The sequence below is a fragment of the Papilio machaon genome, chromosome 17 (genome assembly GCF_912999745.1).
Source record: "Papilio machaon chromosome 17, ilPapMach1.1, whole genome shotgun sequence".
Lineage (NCBI taxonomy): Eukaryota > Metazoa > Arthropoda > Insecta > Lepidoptera > Papilionidae > Papilio > Papilio machaon.
In genome coordinates, this window is record NC_060002.1 from 4,019,835 (window position 1) to 4,036,468 (window position 16,634).

Here is a 16,634-nt window from a genome sequence, read left to right on the forward strand (position 1 = left end):
TTATACTAAGTAGAGACATCTCTCATTAACATATTTAACACGGCGATAATAACGTGGGTATATCCATCGTTTTAATGAAATGGATTTTTGATTGAAAATTAATGAATTTCAAATAAACATTGGTTAATTTTATAGATGTTTCTATTATCGTATCTCATGTTATTCATATAAAAATATAAATGACCCGTCAAGATAATACGGGTTTGGATTTCTTTAAAACAGAAAGCATAATCTGACGTTATAAACCAACAAAGTGCATTTGCGTTTCGAGAGTCGCATTTTATTTTCCCAATAATAAAAAAAGTTCGTTCAAAAACATACGCATGAAGCTTTTTTCTTTCTTAAATTCGCAAACAGGTATTGTTCCTACTTGCAACAAGAACTTTTACAAAGAAATATTTAGTAAGTATTTTATGTTCTTGTATTATTTAATACAATTTGTTATTTACACGCAATGGAAAAAGTAAAAGTGAGCGTTTACGTTTTGCAGGAAGTTATGACGTATTTAATATTTATATGTAGTAAGTACATACAAAATATTATGTAACGTAAGTCCTTTACACACACCTCTATTTTGTTACTTTCATTTGGTTTATGTTCGGTGTGTGACAAGGAGATTGAACCTACAGTCACTAATACCTATATAACTTATTCTACATGCATTAGTTTCAGTCGTTTAAGTGATACTCGTGTATTAAAGTTATGTTATAAGTACATTGTACTTATAACATAACTTTAAGTACTGTAAGCGCACGTTTAAAAATAAATCTTGTGCAACTATAGTATCTTATTAAATAATAGGAGGCTATTAAATATATATGGCTAAGGAAGTCTAATCTATTACTAAATATATAGGAAAAAAAGCGCATCATTAGCATATTGTTTTATATATTATGTTAAGCCGAGACAGGTACGTGAGTCATAAAGCCTTCGATACGAAGGCTGCAAACTGGTTGGTCCCTTGCTCGCTTCAATCTCGTCGTGTCTTCAAACGAAGGCAGACCATCGGTGGCGTCTGCTACAACGAACTTAATAGTAAATTACGTTACAAATAAAAATTGTTCTAATTCGTTAATAATGACTCGTTATCTGTGGTCATATGTGACAGTTTTGTGTTTGACGAATTTGGCGCTAAAATCTACTAACGGTCAATCAGAGGTACGATTTATTTATCGATATTTGTTTATATTATTTAAACAGTAACTTTTAAAATAAAGGAAATAATAAAATGTCTATTTTTTATTACTTTATTACAAAATAATCTATTTATTTACTTTTTAAGTACACTAACAATATTAAATTTCGAGAAGTTGATATAAAAATTGATATTGTTGGTATAATTATTTAAAACATTCATTTAATAAATAACTTACTAATAATATTATTAAATATTAATGTTCTGAAATGGTTTCTGCAGAATAGTTACATAATGAAATAAAAATTCATACAAAAGAAATTAATTGAAAGTAAAAGTTTATACATAAAACAATTCATACTTTTATAATGGCGAGCCAAACTTCTAGTGTTAAATATCTTAGCTAGGATTTTTTTTATTATGAATCTTTACGGTTGACAAAGTGCGCGTGCGATGATTGAAGCGCGAAAAATGCACTCGGCGGCAAAACGGGAAGCAAACGGCGACTCGCACCATGTTTGTAGGACTGTGCCTGTGCTGACTGCACGTGCTAGTTCGCGCCATAAATACCATAGGCACTAGGCAATTATAAATATGGCATTTAAAAAACATGTATTAAATTTATTTCCGTATTTCAAAGACAATAGAGTAAAATACGAGTAGTGGATAAATTACCAAGATGAGAATTAAAGAAAAAAAAAATGGTTACGAAGACGTGGAGTGTTTTTTTATAAATTCTGGGGTACCTATTATTTTCAATTTTTTAATCTAAATTCTTTTTATTATCTCACGCATTGTCATCAACTTATTTCTCACATCAAGTAATTATTGTTCGGCGAAGATTTTGCTCAGTTGGGCAGCCGTGTCATGGTCGAAAGTAACAACGGGGTGTTCAATGGCATATTAATGTGTTGTTTATGGTAAAATGCTGCTATTACGATATAAGCAGTCCTTGACAGCACTCGTATAGCCTGTGTAGGTTTGTCTCCTATACATTATAATTTAAACACGATGAACACAATACCTATGTGTCATAGGATGATCTTTAAATTGTTACTTATTATTTACATTATAGGCTTTTAATTAGCATATAGACAATTATCTCTATGTATTAAGATTAGATCCGGTTCTAAAATAAATAAAAAAAAACAAGATTATAAGCAAACTCATCTCTAAGTAAAGTTTAATATACATAATATATATATGCATATATAAGTATTTTTGCATAATTCGATCAGATAAATATTTGACATCGAATAATATGACGTAAGAATTATAAAGTACACCATTATGGTCTGATTATAAATATTTGTAAAGTATAAAATGTGTAAATATAGGCCTAAAATCTGGGAAGTACTAAAGTTTTACAAAACAGTTATTTAGTACTAATCGTACCTTGAGTTTGAAGTGAACGTCCGTATTTCCTACTCAAGTGCCCATTCTATTCGTAGTTTGTAATTATCTGTCCATAATAATATTGTATATTACAAAAGTGACTGTGTTATCCTTGGGAATTATATTAAAGTACCTATTACTTGTAATTTAATTAAAATTCAATAATCGTAAATAGTAAAGACCTTATGATGTTGACAGTTGAAATAGAACATAAAATAAACAAAAAAATAGTAACTAGAGAATTAAAATAATGTTTTAGGCCTAAAATCATCGCAGTTTAATTAAAATCTGATCAACACTAAACACAGAAAAAAATTCACAAACAACTATAAAAATACAGCTAATAAATAAGATATTGATCTTTCTGTTTTTATTAGTCTACTAAAGTGGGCAGAGGCACAGAGATTATGCAAATTGACATCCTTTTTTTGGAAATTTTATAGTAATTTATTATTACAGTACCTTGACCTGACAAACCGTGAGTCAAGCATAACCAATTACAATTATTCATAAATTTTAGTGCTCATCTTATGAAATATAAATAAGTGTATATTTACTTACGTACATAATGTATGAAGAGTATTTTCTATGTCTCCGACAGCTGATGCAAAGTTGGCTTACACACGACTTTCGCTTTCTTAACTTTACATTATAGACTATTATTCTGTAAACGTAAACCATTTGCAAGTTTATGCAATTGATTGCATGATGTGTAAATGTTAGAAGCTACATTACGATTTTTCCACTAGAGTGAAGAAATAATATAGTTATAAACATTTTATATGTTAGTTTTCTGTATATTTTTATGTAATTAGTTAAAAAAACTCGTATATTTTTTAGTTTAAAAGGTCTGAAAATAATCGAATGGATTTGGACGTGTTATATATATCTGTGGGTCTGAGATCCGTGATCCACGAAGCGTCGCAAAACCTTCGTAGGTTGTTTGCGTATTTCGAAATGAATTACGGGACAAAATGTTCATAATTATTTGGTATATATTTCAAGTACCTAGTTTTCAAGAACTTTTTTAAACAGAAAGATAAACATTAGATAGAATACTCGTAATAGAGACATACTAAGCATCTTAATTGAGTTTCATTGTCATAGCATTGTCACTACTCTACATTGGCCCTTCGCATGTGAATATACCCTAATTATACGCACAAACATTGTACACATACCAAACCATCAATAGTTTGTTGACTTTATTATTATAGGGCAAAAACTATATTAAAAGGTACATTTACTTTTTATACCAGTTCAAAGATCTCCGTTCTTTCTTTGTTTCTTTATCCCTTTTTACACAACTCATTTTTATACATAATCTTTTGCGATTATATCAAAGATATTAGAAATTGTTTGCTTCATTGATTTCTTTTTCAATAAATATATCAAGATTTAATGTAGATACTGCAATAATAATACATTAATAGAGTTGTCTGATACAACGCATTTAGTAATTAATGACTGAATAACATTGCCTCAGAACTATCTAGATTCTATTTATAATCATATGAATACCAACACATGGAGGTGTACTCATTAAAAATTTTGTAATATGGTTTTTATCACCAGTAACAAGACGATATTTTTTTTTTAATTATCTATATGCCCAAGAAATATAACTTCCACATTAAATTTTTGTAGTAGCCCACGTATATTGGAATATAAGTATAAATAAATTTGTAAAGGTTGTTATTTTTCAATTTTACACGGTACAATCCGGCACGATTGATTTCAAATAATTTCACGGGCTAATTTTTGAGTTATATACTTGCCACTATGAAATAAAATAACTAATTCTCAAAAAATTTATAAATACATTGAGAGAGAAACAAGGAGAAATAAGTACAGCCAATTCTCTCTCCACAAATGAGATACTTGAAGCCCTCAAAGGTTAATCCTGGAACCGAGGCTGGCTACTTACCGTCAGCGATTAATAATACATTGGCAACGCACATAAAAGATGCGATTTTGAAAAAAACAAATGTTTATAAATAAATAAAGAAGGAAGTTAAATGGACCACAAAAACAATTTTTTCAAATATAACTTGATACAACAATTTACTTGTTGATCAATAGTTGTAAAATTTCATTTATTTCATTGTTTCAGGCAGTGGTAGCGAAGCATGCGTGTGTGATAGGAGCGGGGTATTCCGGTCTGGCGGCGGCTAGGTACCTGCAGGAGTATGAAGTCAACTTCACCGTGTACGAGGCGTCGCGGCACATTGGCGGCACGTGGCGGTTCGACCCCCACGTCGGCACCGATGAAGATGGCCTGCCGCTGTTTACCAGCATGTATAAGAAACTAAGGTATTGGCCTTTTCCATCTTTATTGGGACTCAATGTCAGATATGTGCTGCAACTTCCCTCTCGAATCCCATAACGCTTTGCTACACCTCAATTGTGGGTGCAGCGAATCGCGCAATGTTCCGAGCCAAGTTAAGATGTTTACAAACCATAGTAATTATTAAAAATAAGTCCGACTGATTTATCTTTTGATAATTTTATAATAATTCGTCGAAAGATACGAATCAAGTGACACCTCATACACTGCAAATAAAAAAAAAGCCAAAGCAAGGCGTTTATTCTACAGTCGGTCACAGTGGAGTGGCGAATAGAGGTGAAAATAAACCATTCAATTATTGAATATTAATAAATAATTATGTTAATTACTTAGTCATATTAGGAACTATACAGAGTAAGTATTAAGAGAGAGCTTAAAGTCGTTGAACTTTATTGCTTCAAATAGCCATACAGTCCAGTTGCCTAATCTCTTATGAAATTGTGTAGACACTAATTGACGTAACACGTAGCATTTAACTCTTTACTAGTAAACCGACATATAAAGAATCTGTGTTACTTACATTCTTTATATCTGCAATTCACTCTACTTTATTGTGGTATGTAAGTATGTAATCATATAAGATAATAAAAAATATGTCATATATCCATATATGTATTAACATAGTGTGACTATTTTATCCCTCGGAATAAAAAAAATTACCTAAGCACCCGTACACATAAGCTACCTTGCAATAAAAGCCCCGTAAAAATCCGTCCATTTGCGGACCGATAGCCAAAAATTAACAAAAAACTCCAATTTTATTAATCGTATAAATATAGACTAGTATATATAGTATTTTGTATTATCTGTGGCATCAAATCAATACCAACATACCTGAACATATTATCTCTCAAGAAACTTTGCTTGTTCTAGATTCTAGAGCTTTAAATCTAAATAGAGATGTTTTTAAAATGTATGTATTTAGAGCATTGAAATGTCGCGAAACGGTTCTAAACGATTATGACAAAAATATCTGAATACATAAATATTTAATTGAATGAAGTAGAGGTTTTCTATATTTAAGTGTGTCTGTTGCGGAATAATTTATAATGAAAACACTTTTTTGTATTTAAACAAGGTAATAATATAGGAAAAAAAAAATTTTTCTACTGGTAGCCACATACTAAATTGAATAGATCCATTGCTGTCGTAATCCAAAAAAAAAAAATCTATTTCGTATGGGCACTGACACTGTGGACTTATAAGACTTTCTTACGTTTAAGGAATAATAATAGTGTGATACAATCTGCACATATCTGCGAAGAAATTAAAAGGTCTATACGTCGTACATACGTATGAAGTCTATACGTCGAACATGGTTGACTTATATAAGCTGCAGATTTATTACTTTTAAGATGAATTAATAATCCTATATTATATTTTTATTTTTCCTTTTTAGAACGAACACTCCACGCCAGACGATGGAATACGCGGGATTCCCTTTCCCTGAAGATACACCTTCCTACCCTTCAGGCGGTTGCTTCTACAAGTACCTTCAGAGTTTTGTCAAACATTTCGATCTCATGAAGTATATTCGTGTAAGTACCACCACTATACCAGTCTTACCAGTATACCTTGTTAAATTTATCCTAACACTCACTATTGCTGAAATTCTTATACCCTTTAATTATACTTCTAGATCTATTTGAAATAATTACTAGATACAACGCTATGCACCGTATTTCTGCGGTAGACAGATTTACAAATAAATTTGTTCCCTATAAAGTTGACAAGCAAATGTTGTAAATTGAATAGGTATAGTATATCAACCTATTAAAGAGTAATAAAAATGTAGTAAATAGTAAAATGCGGTAACTTTCTATCATTAGAGTCTTTATCGTAACACGGTTTATCATAACAGTTAAAACAATTATTTGAAAATTAAATACATTAGAGTAACTTTTATCGTATTGGTAAAATAACGCAGTGGCTAGTTAACAATATGGTCATTTAATGATCCACGAGCCACAGTTACTACTGATTTGCTTTTTTAACGATTAGAAAACTTCCTAAATTACCAAGTCGCAGTTCAAATGAAGATCTCAGTATTAGTTACAAGTATGGTTACGGAGTCTAGGCATTTTTGCAAAAATAGACTTACTTATTGTTACATTGTAGTTTCGAAGTCTAGTGACCAGAGTGAAATGGGCGGACGACCACTGGGACCTGACATATACCAACAGCGAAGATAAGAACAGTTACACTGATGCTTGTGACTTCCTCATCATCGCCAGTGGACAGTACAGCAACCCAGTAAAGCCTACATTCCAAGGACAGGAAAGTTTCAAAGGTTTGTTTTCTAAGAGTTACTTGTAAAAGAATACATTGATTGTCGCAATGAGATTTTATTTGACCCTTTCAGTGATTTTTTTGTCGTATATCAAAACATCGCATAGTTTATGCGCGTGACGTGGTTTTTTTAAACTTCTGTCACTTTTAAATTTATTATAAAAAAAATTGAATTTTTCTTATATCACACTAGAATTATTCTAAGAAAATCGTTTGAAATTCAATAAAAAAACCGAAGATTGTTGTTTATACTAAAGAACTACTTAAATGATTGTGAGAACCTTAGCGTTAAAGATAATCTGATGAGGCAAAATCTCTTTCATATATTTACTTTACCTTTTTCCTTCCTTATAATCAAATCTATATACCAGGTAACATAATGCACAGTCACGACTACAAGGATCCTGAGACGTTCCGAGGTCGTAAGGTGATGGTTGTTGGCGCAGGCGCATCCGGCCTCGACCTCGCTACGCATTTATCCAACGTCACCGCCAAGCTGGTCCACAGCCATCATCTCACTTACAACCAGCCCAAGTTCCCTGGCAACTATGTCAAGAAGCCAGATATAAACCTCTTCACGACAGATGGCGTTATTTTCCAAGATGGCTCCTTCGAGGATATCGATGACGTCATACTTTGCACTGGTATGTTTTTAATTTTTACAGATATTATGTCTGTTTTTCAACTGATTATATTCCATACAGCATTTGTCCGCGACTCTGTCCGCGCCTAAAACGCTCAAGTCTAAACCGTAGATAATATAGTAGTTACGGCGTATGTGTCTATATTTTGCGTTCTTTGAGATGTTTCGTCTTCCAGGGTATGAGTATAACCATTCGTTTGTGGACGAGAGCGCGGGGCTGACGGTGTCGGGCAAGTTCGTGCTGCCTCTGTACCAGCAAATAGTCAACATCAGGCATCCCACTATGACTTTCCTTGGTGTAGTAGGCAAGGTTATCACGCGAGTAATGGATGCTCAGGTGATTGTTGGAAAATATTAATAAAATTGTTAATAGTACAAATTGATAAGCTTTCGGAAATGGCAAAGACCGGCATTTGCTTTTTGCATGTTTTTTTTCATGGGAGCCTTAATTTCTTTGGATATCAGTGAATTTAGTTATGTCCTTCTATCTCGTGTTCTAAACATGGTGCACTATTTGTAGCTGAATATTTATATAGGAGGTTTTTTAATATTTGTGCATCAGGCGCAGTACGCGGCGGCGCTCGCCGGCGGCCTATTCGAGCTGCCGCCTCAGCAGAGCATGCTGAGGATTTGGTTGGATCACGTGCGCTCTCTGCGCACCAAAAACTTGAAGATTATAGACGTCAACTGCGTTGGTGATGATATGGTAAGAAATACCTAACAGAATTCTTAGTACAATCCAAGTCGTTACGATTTTTTTCATATGAAAGATAATCTCGCTTGGGGGCTCAGTGGCGCTTTTGTTAATATACTTGTGTACGACAATGGCGTCATAGTGACTTCCTTGTCTAGAGTACTTAAACACTACATCATTTATCGTTGGTTTTTGAGACCAAAATCCAGATTTTGACAAAACAGAGTTAACAATATGTTTTATACAGTTGGTCTCATAAACAAACGATTAATCATTTCCTTATTAAGGAACTTAGTTTTCTTTCCACTATACGCATGTTTGTGGCATGTTATTGAACATTTAGGAATGTATGTGGCATGTAATATTGTCTGGTGTAGGACTATTACTTCGCAAACCTGACATGCGAGGCGGGTGTGGTTCGCGCGCCGCCCGTACTCAAAGCAATGCGGGACTTCAACGCTGTCAATCGACTGGAGGACCTCCTTAATTACAGAGACTACGATTATCAGATCTTAGACGATTGCACATACGATAGAAAATACAACCCAAGACCAGAAGACACTTGCAACATTGAATTATAAGAATTGTGTAACTAAATTTATCGGATCTGAGATAATAAGGCGGAACTTAGTTTGGGTTTTGACTGCCGTGAGATTTGTATAGTTACATATTGCCAATATTCTTATTTTATATTAAAAAAACACAGCAAAAATATGTCAATAAAATTGTCATGGCAGTGGAATTCCACGTTTATATCATTGCACATACCCGACTGACAAAGGGGATAATGTTTTTCGCGCGTATGTCAGTTTTTTTTTGTGTATGCCGGTTTGTTTTTATGTAAATTCTATTGTGACAAGAGCATAAACGACTGAATCAATTTTAACGAGTGAGGTTTCATTCGGAACAAAACATATACAGGGGATGTCTGTTACATCCCCTGTATATGAAATTATTGAAAAACAAGTTCGACTCTCACTCGTCATAACTTTTTTTAAATTGCTAAATATTTCTTTGGGTTATTCGAGTATCTTCTAAAATAAGAAAGTATTACATAAAATATTAGAGATTATTTAATTTAAATTGAAAAATCTAAAATCTTTGTTTTAAAAAGCAGCCAATAGATGGCGCTATTTCATCCATTAGAGCCTCAAATCAGTCGGGTTTTTGTGGTCGGAAGAGATACGCCGATGGTTTTGTTGATGGGTTACCATTGGTTTATCGCTCTAGAACTATTAAGTAGTGCCACTGTGTTATGAGGTGTGTAAAACCAATCGTAAAATGTTTAAAAATTTAATTATGCTTAAAAATATAATTTTGTATGTGTTTAAATTTTTAATTTATTAACATATAATAAAACAATAAAAGCTCTCTATGACCAAGTGACGTATAAATAAACATAATGTCATGAATTGACAAAATGATTGGACAATTTTGTGTAATCTGTGCTGTTTAGTGTTACCACTAGATGTATTTTAATAGTCAATAAAAACTATTTCTAATAAATTTATCTTTTAATAATTAACCTAATAAACCTATATATTATTTTATGTAAAAAAATAGACATAAATAGACGCTCATTAATACTTTAATATTAAATAACAAAATATATAATATGTTTCAGAAGAGGATAATATAAATGCCACAATGTAAAGGTAAGTTATTTTGTTAAAACAAATATTATTTAACTATAAAACGGCTTAAAAGTGTCAAAACATAATAAAAATGTAAATGCATATTATAAAGAAGAGTTTAATGATAAATTTAAATGACCACTAAACAATAATTAGATAAAACAACAAAAAAAAAATATCGTGTAATTTAAACACTATCAGTAATTATCAAGAATTAATACCCATTTTTACTTAAATACAACATAAAGTAAAAAAATAAATATCACTTTAAGACTAGTTTTATTCTACTATTATATTAAAAATATTTTGACAGCTTGATCACTAAAAACTCAAAAACTACTGAAACTATTTTTTGCCTGTAGCAATGTATATCGGCAAGTCAAATAAATATGTATTTTTATCAGAATACGTGTCAGTTTTATTGTTAAATTTATGTTCAATAAATAAATAAAATATTTTAGTTTAATACTCTACTAGTAGTTCCACTAATAGTGGACTATTAAACTACGTGATTACTAACCATCATCCACAACAAACAAAACATTTTAAGCCATCTTGCCATCTAATTTTTCACGCATTTTTGAACGTTCAATTCTTCTAAACGATTTATCATCAATCAATTCATAAATATAGTCTCTGTATGTAAATAAGTTTTCCAGTTTTGTTGCATTGTTTACATTTCGTAGTTTAGACATGACAGTGGGCACTCGGTCTATGCCCGATTCATCACTCAGTTCTTTGTATTAGATCCTGGAAACAAAAGTAAAGAAATTTATCTAAAGTAATATTATAAAGAGGAAAGATTTGATTGTTTGTTTGCATTGAATAGACTCCGAAGCTACTGATTTAGCTGAAAATTGATGGGTATGTAGCTTAGAACTAGGAGACGAACATAGGAACTTTTTAGGAGCTTTTACCCGCAACTTCGTCCGCGCGGAATAAAGAAAATGCACACAACACGAAGTCGAAATAAGATTGTGAGCGACCTAGAGCTTAGACCAATTAAACCAATCTACATAAATGAGAAAGAAAACAAATTAAAAATCTAAGCCAGGCAAATAAAAAATAAATTTTGTTTATAAACCTACTTTTACACCTTTTACAGTACTTGACACTTGACATTGACTTACATTTGACAATGACAATTGACATTGGCATTGACATTGACTGAAAAGTATGAAAACCTCAGATGAAGAATTATATAGATATGGCATGCGCGTTCACCCGTAAGGGACAGATAGAGAGTACTATAGACTATACCTATATATATGTAAAAGGATTGGGGTTACCAGTTATTTGTTTTGTCCCGAAAATGAATAATTACGATATAATTTAATATAAACCAATTTATATATTCCCAATTATATTGTAATTAATAAACGTAATAAATATAAAAACAATGCGTAATTTTTGTTTATGTGACTAAGATTACGTAAACAGATTTTTTTAGTAATACTTAGTCAGGTCATAAATTCTGTCACATGTTTAATATAAAATAATTGAAACAAGTTTATTCATTATGTGACCATTTATATACCAAAATGAACTTAACAAAACATAGATTCTTATGACACTAAAGTTTATTCAAAATGACATCCGTGATTTTGAATACAGGCCTTCAATCTGCTCGGCCAGTCGTCTATCACAGCACGAACGAGGTCCATGTCAATATCGGCGGCTGCCTTAATCAAGGATGTCTTGAGTGACTCCAAAAAAAGAATTTCCCGATACTTTTTTCCCGCGTACCGCTTCAACAAAGCGCGGCATCTCTTCAGTCTTAGGTCCATTAGACGAGCATTCAAACGATGTCCTATTTTTCTTCGATATGCACGAAGCCCTAAGTCTTCATAAAAAGCTACAAAAAACATACCAATATTATAGTCATATAATTTTAAATTATGTACTCTGTATATCATTACAGTGAACACTACATGTAAAACTACTAAATATTAAATTATTTTGATTGTAATTTCTAACAAACAAAATTTACATGGGACAAATTAAAAAGCATACTCTTTAAAATCAACGGGATAAGAAAGTATCAAATATTTAAAAACACAGCATATACCAGAATTAAAAACTCCTTTTGAAATCTGTTGAAAATAGTATAAAAAATGTGAATTGTTTCATTTATATACATTATACATACTATAATTTATTTCCCCTAAATTCAGGGTAATTTTTACAACAAGATGGTGGTATTATTTTTACGGGTAATAACCAACCAATTTGAAAAGAAGTTTAATATGGCCGCTTGTTTCCCAGATCTACAGTATATTATTTGACACAAATGACATCTGCGTTTGGGCGCATAATGTTCGAAAAATACTATTTTATTTTAGCTGATTTTACCCGTATTTTAACATATTAGTTATTACAAAGACTGTAAAGAACAACTAGTTTGTATTTTCTTCCTTATTTTGTATGAATACATGTGAATAAGTGCGTAGTTTCAGTACTTACGATTGAAAGGTTATGTTTTTCTCTTTTCGCTGACTACGGCTTTTACAACCAACATTACAGCAGTATACCATGTTTTATACACTTGATCTCACTAAAACTGTAATATCAAAATATTTTTGCACAATTACAGCCACTAAGTACTCACAATTTTCGAAAAATAGCACGAATGTCAAACTTTGTTAGGGACAACCTAGGTTGTTAGTAGGGGACAACCTTTGTTCCAAACAAAGCCCAAACCCTGGTACGCAGAAAGGGACGGAAGATAGTTATCCCTGTCTTTGTCACGTCACAGGAATTGTGTATAACTGTATCTCTCTCACTCACGGTATTATTATTACCGTGTCATAGACTTGATGAAAACAGAGTAAATGAAAGCAAAGATTAGGTTAACAATAACACGTAAAAATAAAACAAAAAATGTTTTTCTCTGGTTTTATTTTGCACATTATTAATAAGATTTCGTCAAAGCCTTTCGTCTTAAAACAAAAACGTCTCAAGTATAATAGAAAGTGAAATTAAATACCGATGAATGTTTTATTAGAACTCACATTTGTAATATAAATTAAGGTAAGGCACTGTTGTTCGCGGTTTTCGTTTCAGTCTCCAGGCGCCTTGTGAATGTATTCCTGTCTATGACTTCGTATACATAGTTCCTGTAAGTGTAGAGGTTTTCGAGCTTAGCTTCGGTGTCCATCGTACGTATTTTAAACATGACAGGAGGAACTCGATCGATCCCCGATTCTTCAGACATTTCTTCGTAGTATTGGTCCTGAAACCACAAGTTTCAAAGATTTACAATGGAAATTTGCGATTAATTTTAACTTTTTGAACATATTTAAATCTATATCTGTTTATTAAAACAACTTGTATAAAAATAACCTCTTTCTCTGCCAAGAAATGTATGTCAGATATTGGTCGTCCCTTAGAACGAATTATGTCAGCCTGCCTTTGCCATTCACTCATCATTTCTTCTTTAGAAGGTAGGGTGAAATTTCCTTTTATCAAGGCTGTTGCATAACGGGCCTGAAATACAAGACAAAAAGACTGTTAGAAGTCAAAAATTACAATTAATTTTATTACATAAATATAGAAGTAGTTACCTGTGCGTCTATAGCGACTACAAGACACGCCCGTATAACCAGTCCCATTATCACCATGCTTGGTTCATTTATGTTCACCATGTATTTGTGCAGGGGGATTACACTGTGCTTGTCGATCACTAGGCCACATGATTTGTCCAGAAATGGATAGTCGTATTCATATCCTAAAACACATAATGTGATGTTTTATATATACGTACGTATAAAAAATTCAGCGCCATATATTTTTTTTAATTAAGAAGGCAAAAAGTAAAAAAATATTACCAGTACAATATATAACATCATCAATTTCTTCATAGGTACCATCAACAAAAATAACTCCGGTTTCGTTAAATTCTTTGATGTCGGGCTTCCTGATGTAGTGGTCCGGGAACTTCGTTCTAAAGTTCACCTTAGAATGGTGGCTATGGACAAGGGACTTCGAATATTTTGCTACATCTAGAGCGATGTCCATTCCAGAAGGACCCGCACCGACTACCAGGACATGACGGTTGGTGAACACATCGGGTACTCTGTAGTCGTGGCTGTGGATTATTGTTCCTGTAAATAAACTTAAAATTATACTATTATCCTTATCAACTTTTGTCACGACTCTTACAGAACTCAGGGTCCGTTACTAGTCTTGTGCAGTGGAGAAAATTAGTGGAGCCAAAAGGTAGAGAATAGAGTCAGCGTCAACTTACTACATGAAGTACTAAATCAACTAAACGAAGAGCACAGGTCTATTTTATGTATAGTATAAGGTTGTATTAACCCGTTCAAGCTAGACTTACGTGCCAGAACTTTTTTATTGAAAGAAAACTTACCTTTAAAAAGTTTTTCATGTAGAATTTCCGGCATATTTGGTTTACTGAAATGGCCTGTCCCAACTATAACAAAGTCGTATTCCTCCTCGAACACCTCGCCTTTTAGAATATGTCTGTGTTTCACTTTCCACACATTCCCTACCCTTTTCACTGATGTTACGTAGTGCAAAAACTGTAGATAAATTACAAGTTTATATATTTTATAAGTTCTGTGGAGAGCTATACGGCCAAAAAGTCCTTAGTGGCTGATTTCTTAAATGTTTAATTATCAATTGCGTGCTCCCCAATTCAATAACTCCTTGTTTCAAGGTTAGGTTTAGTTAGGCTACACTGCTATTATAATGCGACATAGCGATATTAACGAAAAGCATAAGGTCTCGTGCAATATGTGACGGAATGTTTAAAGATACTTTCCATTACCTTTATGTGTTTGTATAAATTAAAATGCGCCGCATAAGCCTTTATGTATTCATAATATACGTTCCAGCTTGGGAAGGATTGCATTTCTCTTGGTACAGGAAAACCACGCAGTTCCATTGTTGGTTTTGGTAAGTTTGTTCTGTGATTGAAATTGAAAAATGAGTTTTCCTCAACGTATTAACTTTGTTGTACCAGTGAAAGTCGAAAGAATGCCTTGCGCATGTAACTGATTGTGGAATGTTAGCAAGTACACTATACTTTGTTAAATTTTTTTCCCCAATCTGTTATTTACCGTATATTATCACGTTTACCTAAGTGATCTGCAAATAACACTTTTTTCCAATAAACCTTAATCTTTTACCTTAAATGCATATACATGCTTGTGTGCAACGGTAAGCCGTTCTCATCCTTTCCCACCCTGGGGTCATATCTCCACGTACCACCAATGTATCTGGTTGATTCGAGAACGGTGAAGTTTATTCCTTCATCTTTTAAATATTTAGAAGAAGTAAGACCTGCTATGCCTGCGCCAATGATACAGACGCGTGGACTAGTTGATCTGGCCTGGAAAAAAAATTATATCGGTAATCTTAATTAAAAAATCTTAAAAATTTTATCATGTCGTCTCCTAAACACTTCTAATCTCTTCAGACTACAGAAAATATGTTGTTTTAGTTCTAGATAAGAAGTCAAAATTCGTTGGGTACGAGTATTGACAATGGCATCATATAAAGTTAAGATGGTTTATAAGTCTGTGTATGTCGCATTCTAATAATCTAATTTGGCGATAAAAAATTTAATTCTCCGATATATTTTTGTCTTACTATTTATTGCTCTTTACTTTTGCTAGGCGCTTTTTAAAACACGATCAATCATGGATTGAAAAATAATCATAGATTTAAATCGCATACTTATTTTTGTTTTCATGAATGTCTCATTTTTTTATATCTTTATACTGTATTAAAATATACGGTACCAAAAAAGTATTTTAAAGTAATTTTCTTAGTTACAACACATTTTCTTTACTCTGTAATCAGCAAACCTCAAAACCGTCTTTGACAGGAATGTCAAAATCAATTATATTGTTTGTGGTCGCAATAACACCTCAAAATCTTAATCAATGGATTTAATTTTAATTAGATATTTTAAATAACTAATATTATACATGTAGCGTTGATATAAGTGCATGTTTGTTTTGTTACCACGATACTGTAATTGTTTAGTGACAACTACATCATGTAAAGTATTGTCTAAAAACTCTCTCGGTTTTACTTTTGATTTTACTTCAATTATTTTACTGTATTAAATTAAAATATGTGGCTTTCAAACGAAAAACGTCGCCAATAAAAGCAAAAGCAATGCACTTACCATATTTTACTTCGTTGTTTTGGGTAATAACTAAATTCCTTCAAAGTTAATCATATATATGTATCAATTGTTTTACGCGTATTTAACCACTGTCAAGTTCAGACTTATGTATATTTTGTCAAACAAGTGACTGCGCGGAATTCAAATTACCATCACAACCAAAGTTTAATGCGAACGATGTCAGATATATTCGATAAACTGAGATAGTGTGAATAGCAATACGACAGAAACGTATGTCATTGTTTATAATATTTATCACTAAGTTCTGCAAATATTCTCGAATGATAAATTGATAAATCCCAATCGACTGTAGTTAAATTTGTAATCATATCTTGTTTTA

The 16,634-nt window shown here is 32.3% G+C and overlaps 2 protein-coding genes across 2 annotated transcripts; one reads left to right on the plus strand and one right to left on the minus strand.

The window, feature by feature from the left end:
* Nucleotides 1–956: 956 nt before the first annotated feature.
* LOC106721507 (senecionine N-oxygenase) lies at nucleotides 957–9,356 on the plus strand. The gene is made up of 8 exons (XM_045681818.1): nucleotides 957–1,158; nucleotides 4,644–4,843; nucleotides 6,277–6,415; nucleotides 6,996–7,167; nucleotides 7,538–7,810; nucleotides 7,986–8,146; nucleotides 8,372–8,515; nucleotides 8,881–9,356. The coding sequence occupies exons 1-8, from the start codon at nucleotides 1,078–1,080 to the stop codon at nucleotides 9,082–9,084; spliced, it is 1,374 nt and encodes a 457-aa protein (XP_045537774.1). The 5' UTR covers nucleotides 957–1,077; the 3' UTR covers nucleotides 9,085–9,356.
* A 1,204-nt stretch (nucleotides 9,357–10,560) lies between these two features.
* On the minus strand, nucleotides 10,561–15,383 carry LOC106721505 (senecionine N-oxygenase). The gene is made up of 8 exons (XM_045681842.1): nucleotides 15,288–15,383; nucleotides 14,927–15,065; nucleotides 14,507–14,678; nucleotides 13,965–14,240; nucleotides 13,701–13,864; nucleotides 13,480–13,623; nucleotides 13,149–13,369; nucleotides 10,561–10,887 (listed from the first exon to the last, which is right to left on the minus strand). The coding sequence occupies exons 1-7, from the start codon at nucleotides 15,302–15,304 to the stop codon at nucleotides 13,163–13,165; spliced, it is 1,119 nt and encodes a 372-aa protein (XP_045537798.1). The 5' UTR covers nucleotides 15,305–15,383; the 3' UTR covers nucleotides 10,561–10,887; nucleotides 13,149–13,162.
* Nucleotides 15,384–16,634: the final 1,251 nt, after the last annotated feature.

What these genes read in the sequence shown, in the direction of transcription:
- LOC106721507 (XM_045681818.1), top strand. Translation starts at nt 1,078, where the DNA reads ATGACTCGTTATCTGTGGTCATATGTGACAGTTTTGTGTTTGACGAAT. An exon ending in AGCATGTATAAGAAACTAAG is followed by an intron (nt 4,844 to 6,276) that starts GTATTGGCCTTT and finishes TTTCCTTTTTAG; the next exon opens with AACGAACACTCCACGCCAGA. An exon ending in CGCGAGTAATGGATGCTCAG is followed by an intron (nt 8,147 to 8,371) that starts GTGATTGTTGGA and finishes TTTGTGCATCAG; the next exon opens with GCGCAGTACGCGGCGGCGCT.
- LOC106721505 (XM_045681842.1), bottom strand. An exon ending in ATTTATACAAACACATAAAG is followed by an intron (nt 14,679 to 14,926) that starts GTAATGGAAAGT and finishes ATTTATCTACAG; the next exon opens with TTTTTGCACTACGTAACATC. An exon ending in ATTTCTTGGCAGAGAAAGAG is followed by an intron (nt 13,370 to 13,479) that starts GTTATTTTTATA and finishes TTGTGGTTTCAG; the next exon opens with GACCAATACTACGAAGAAAT.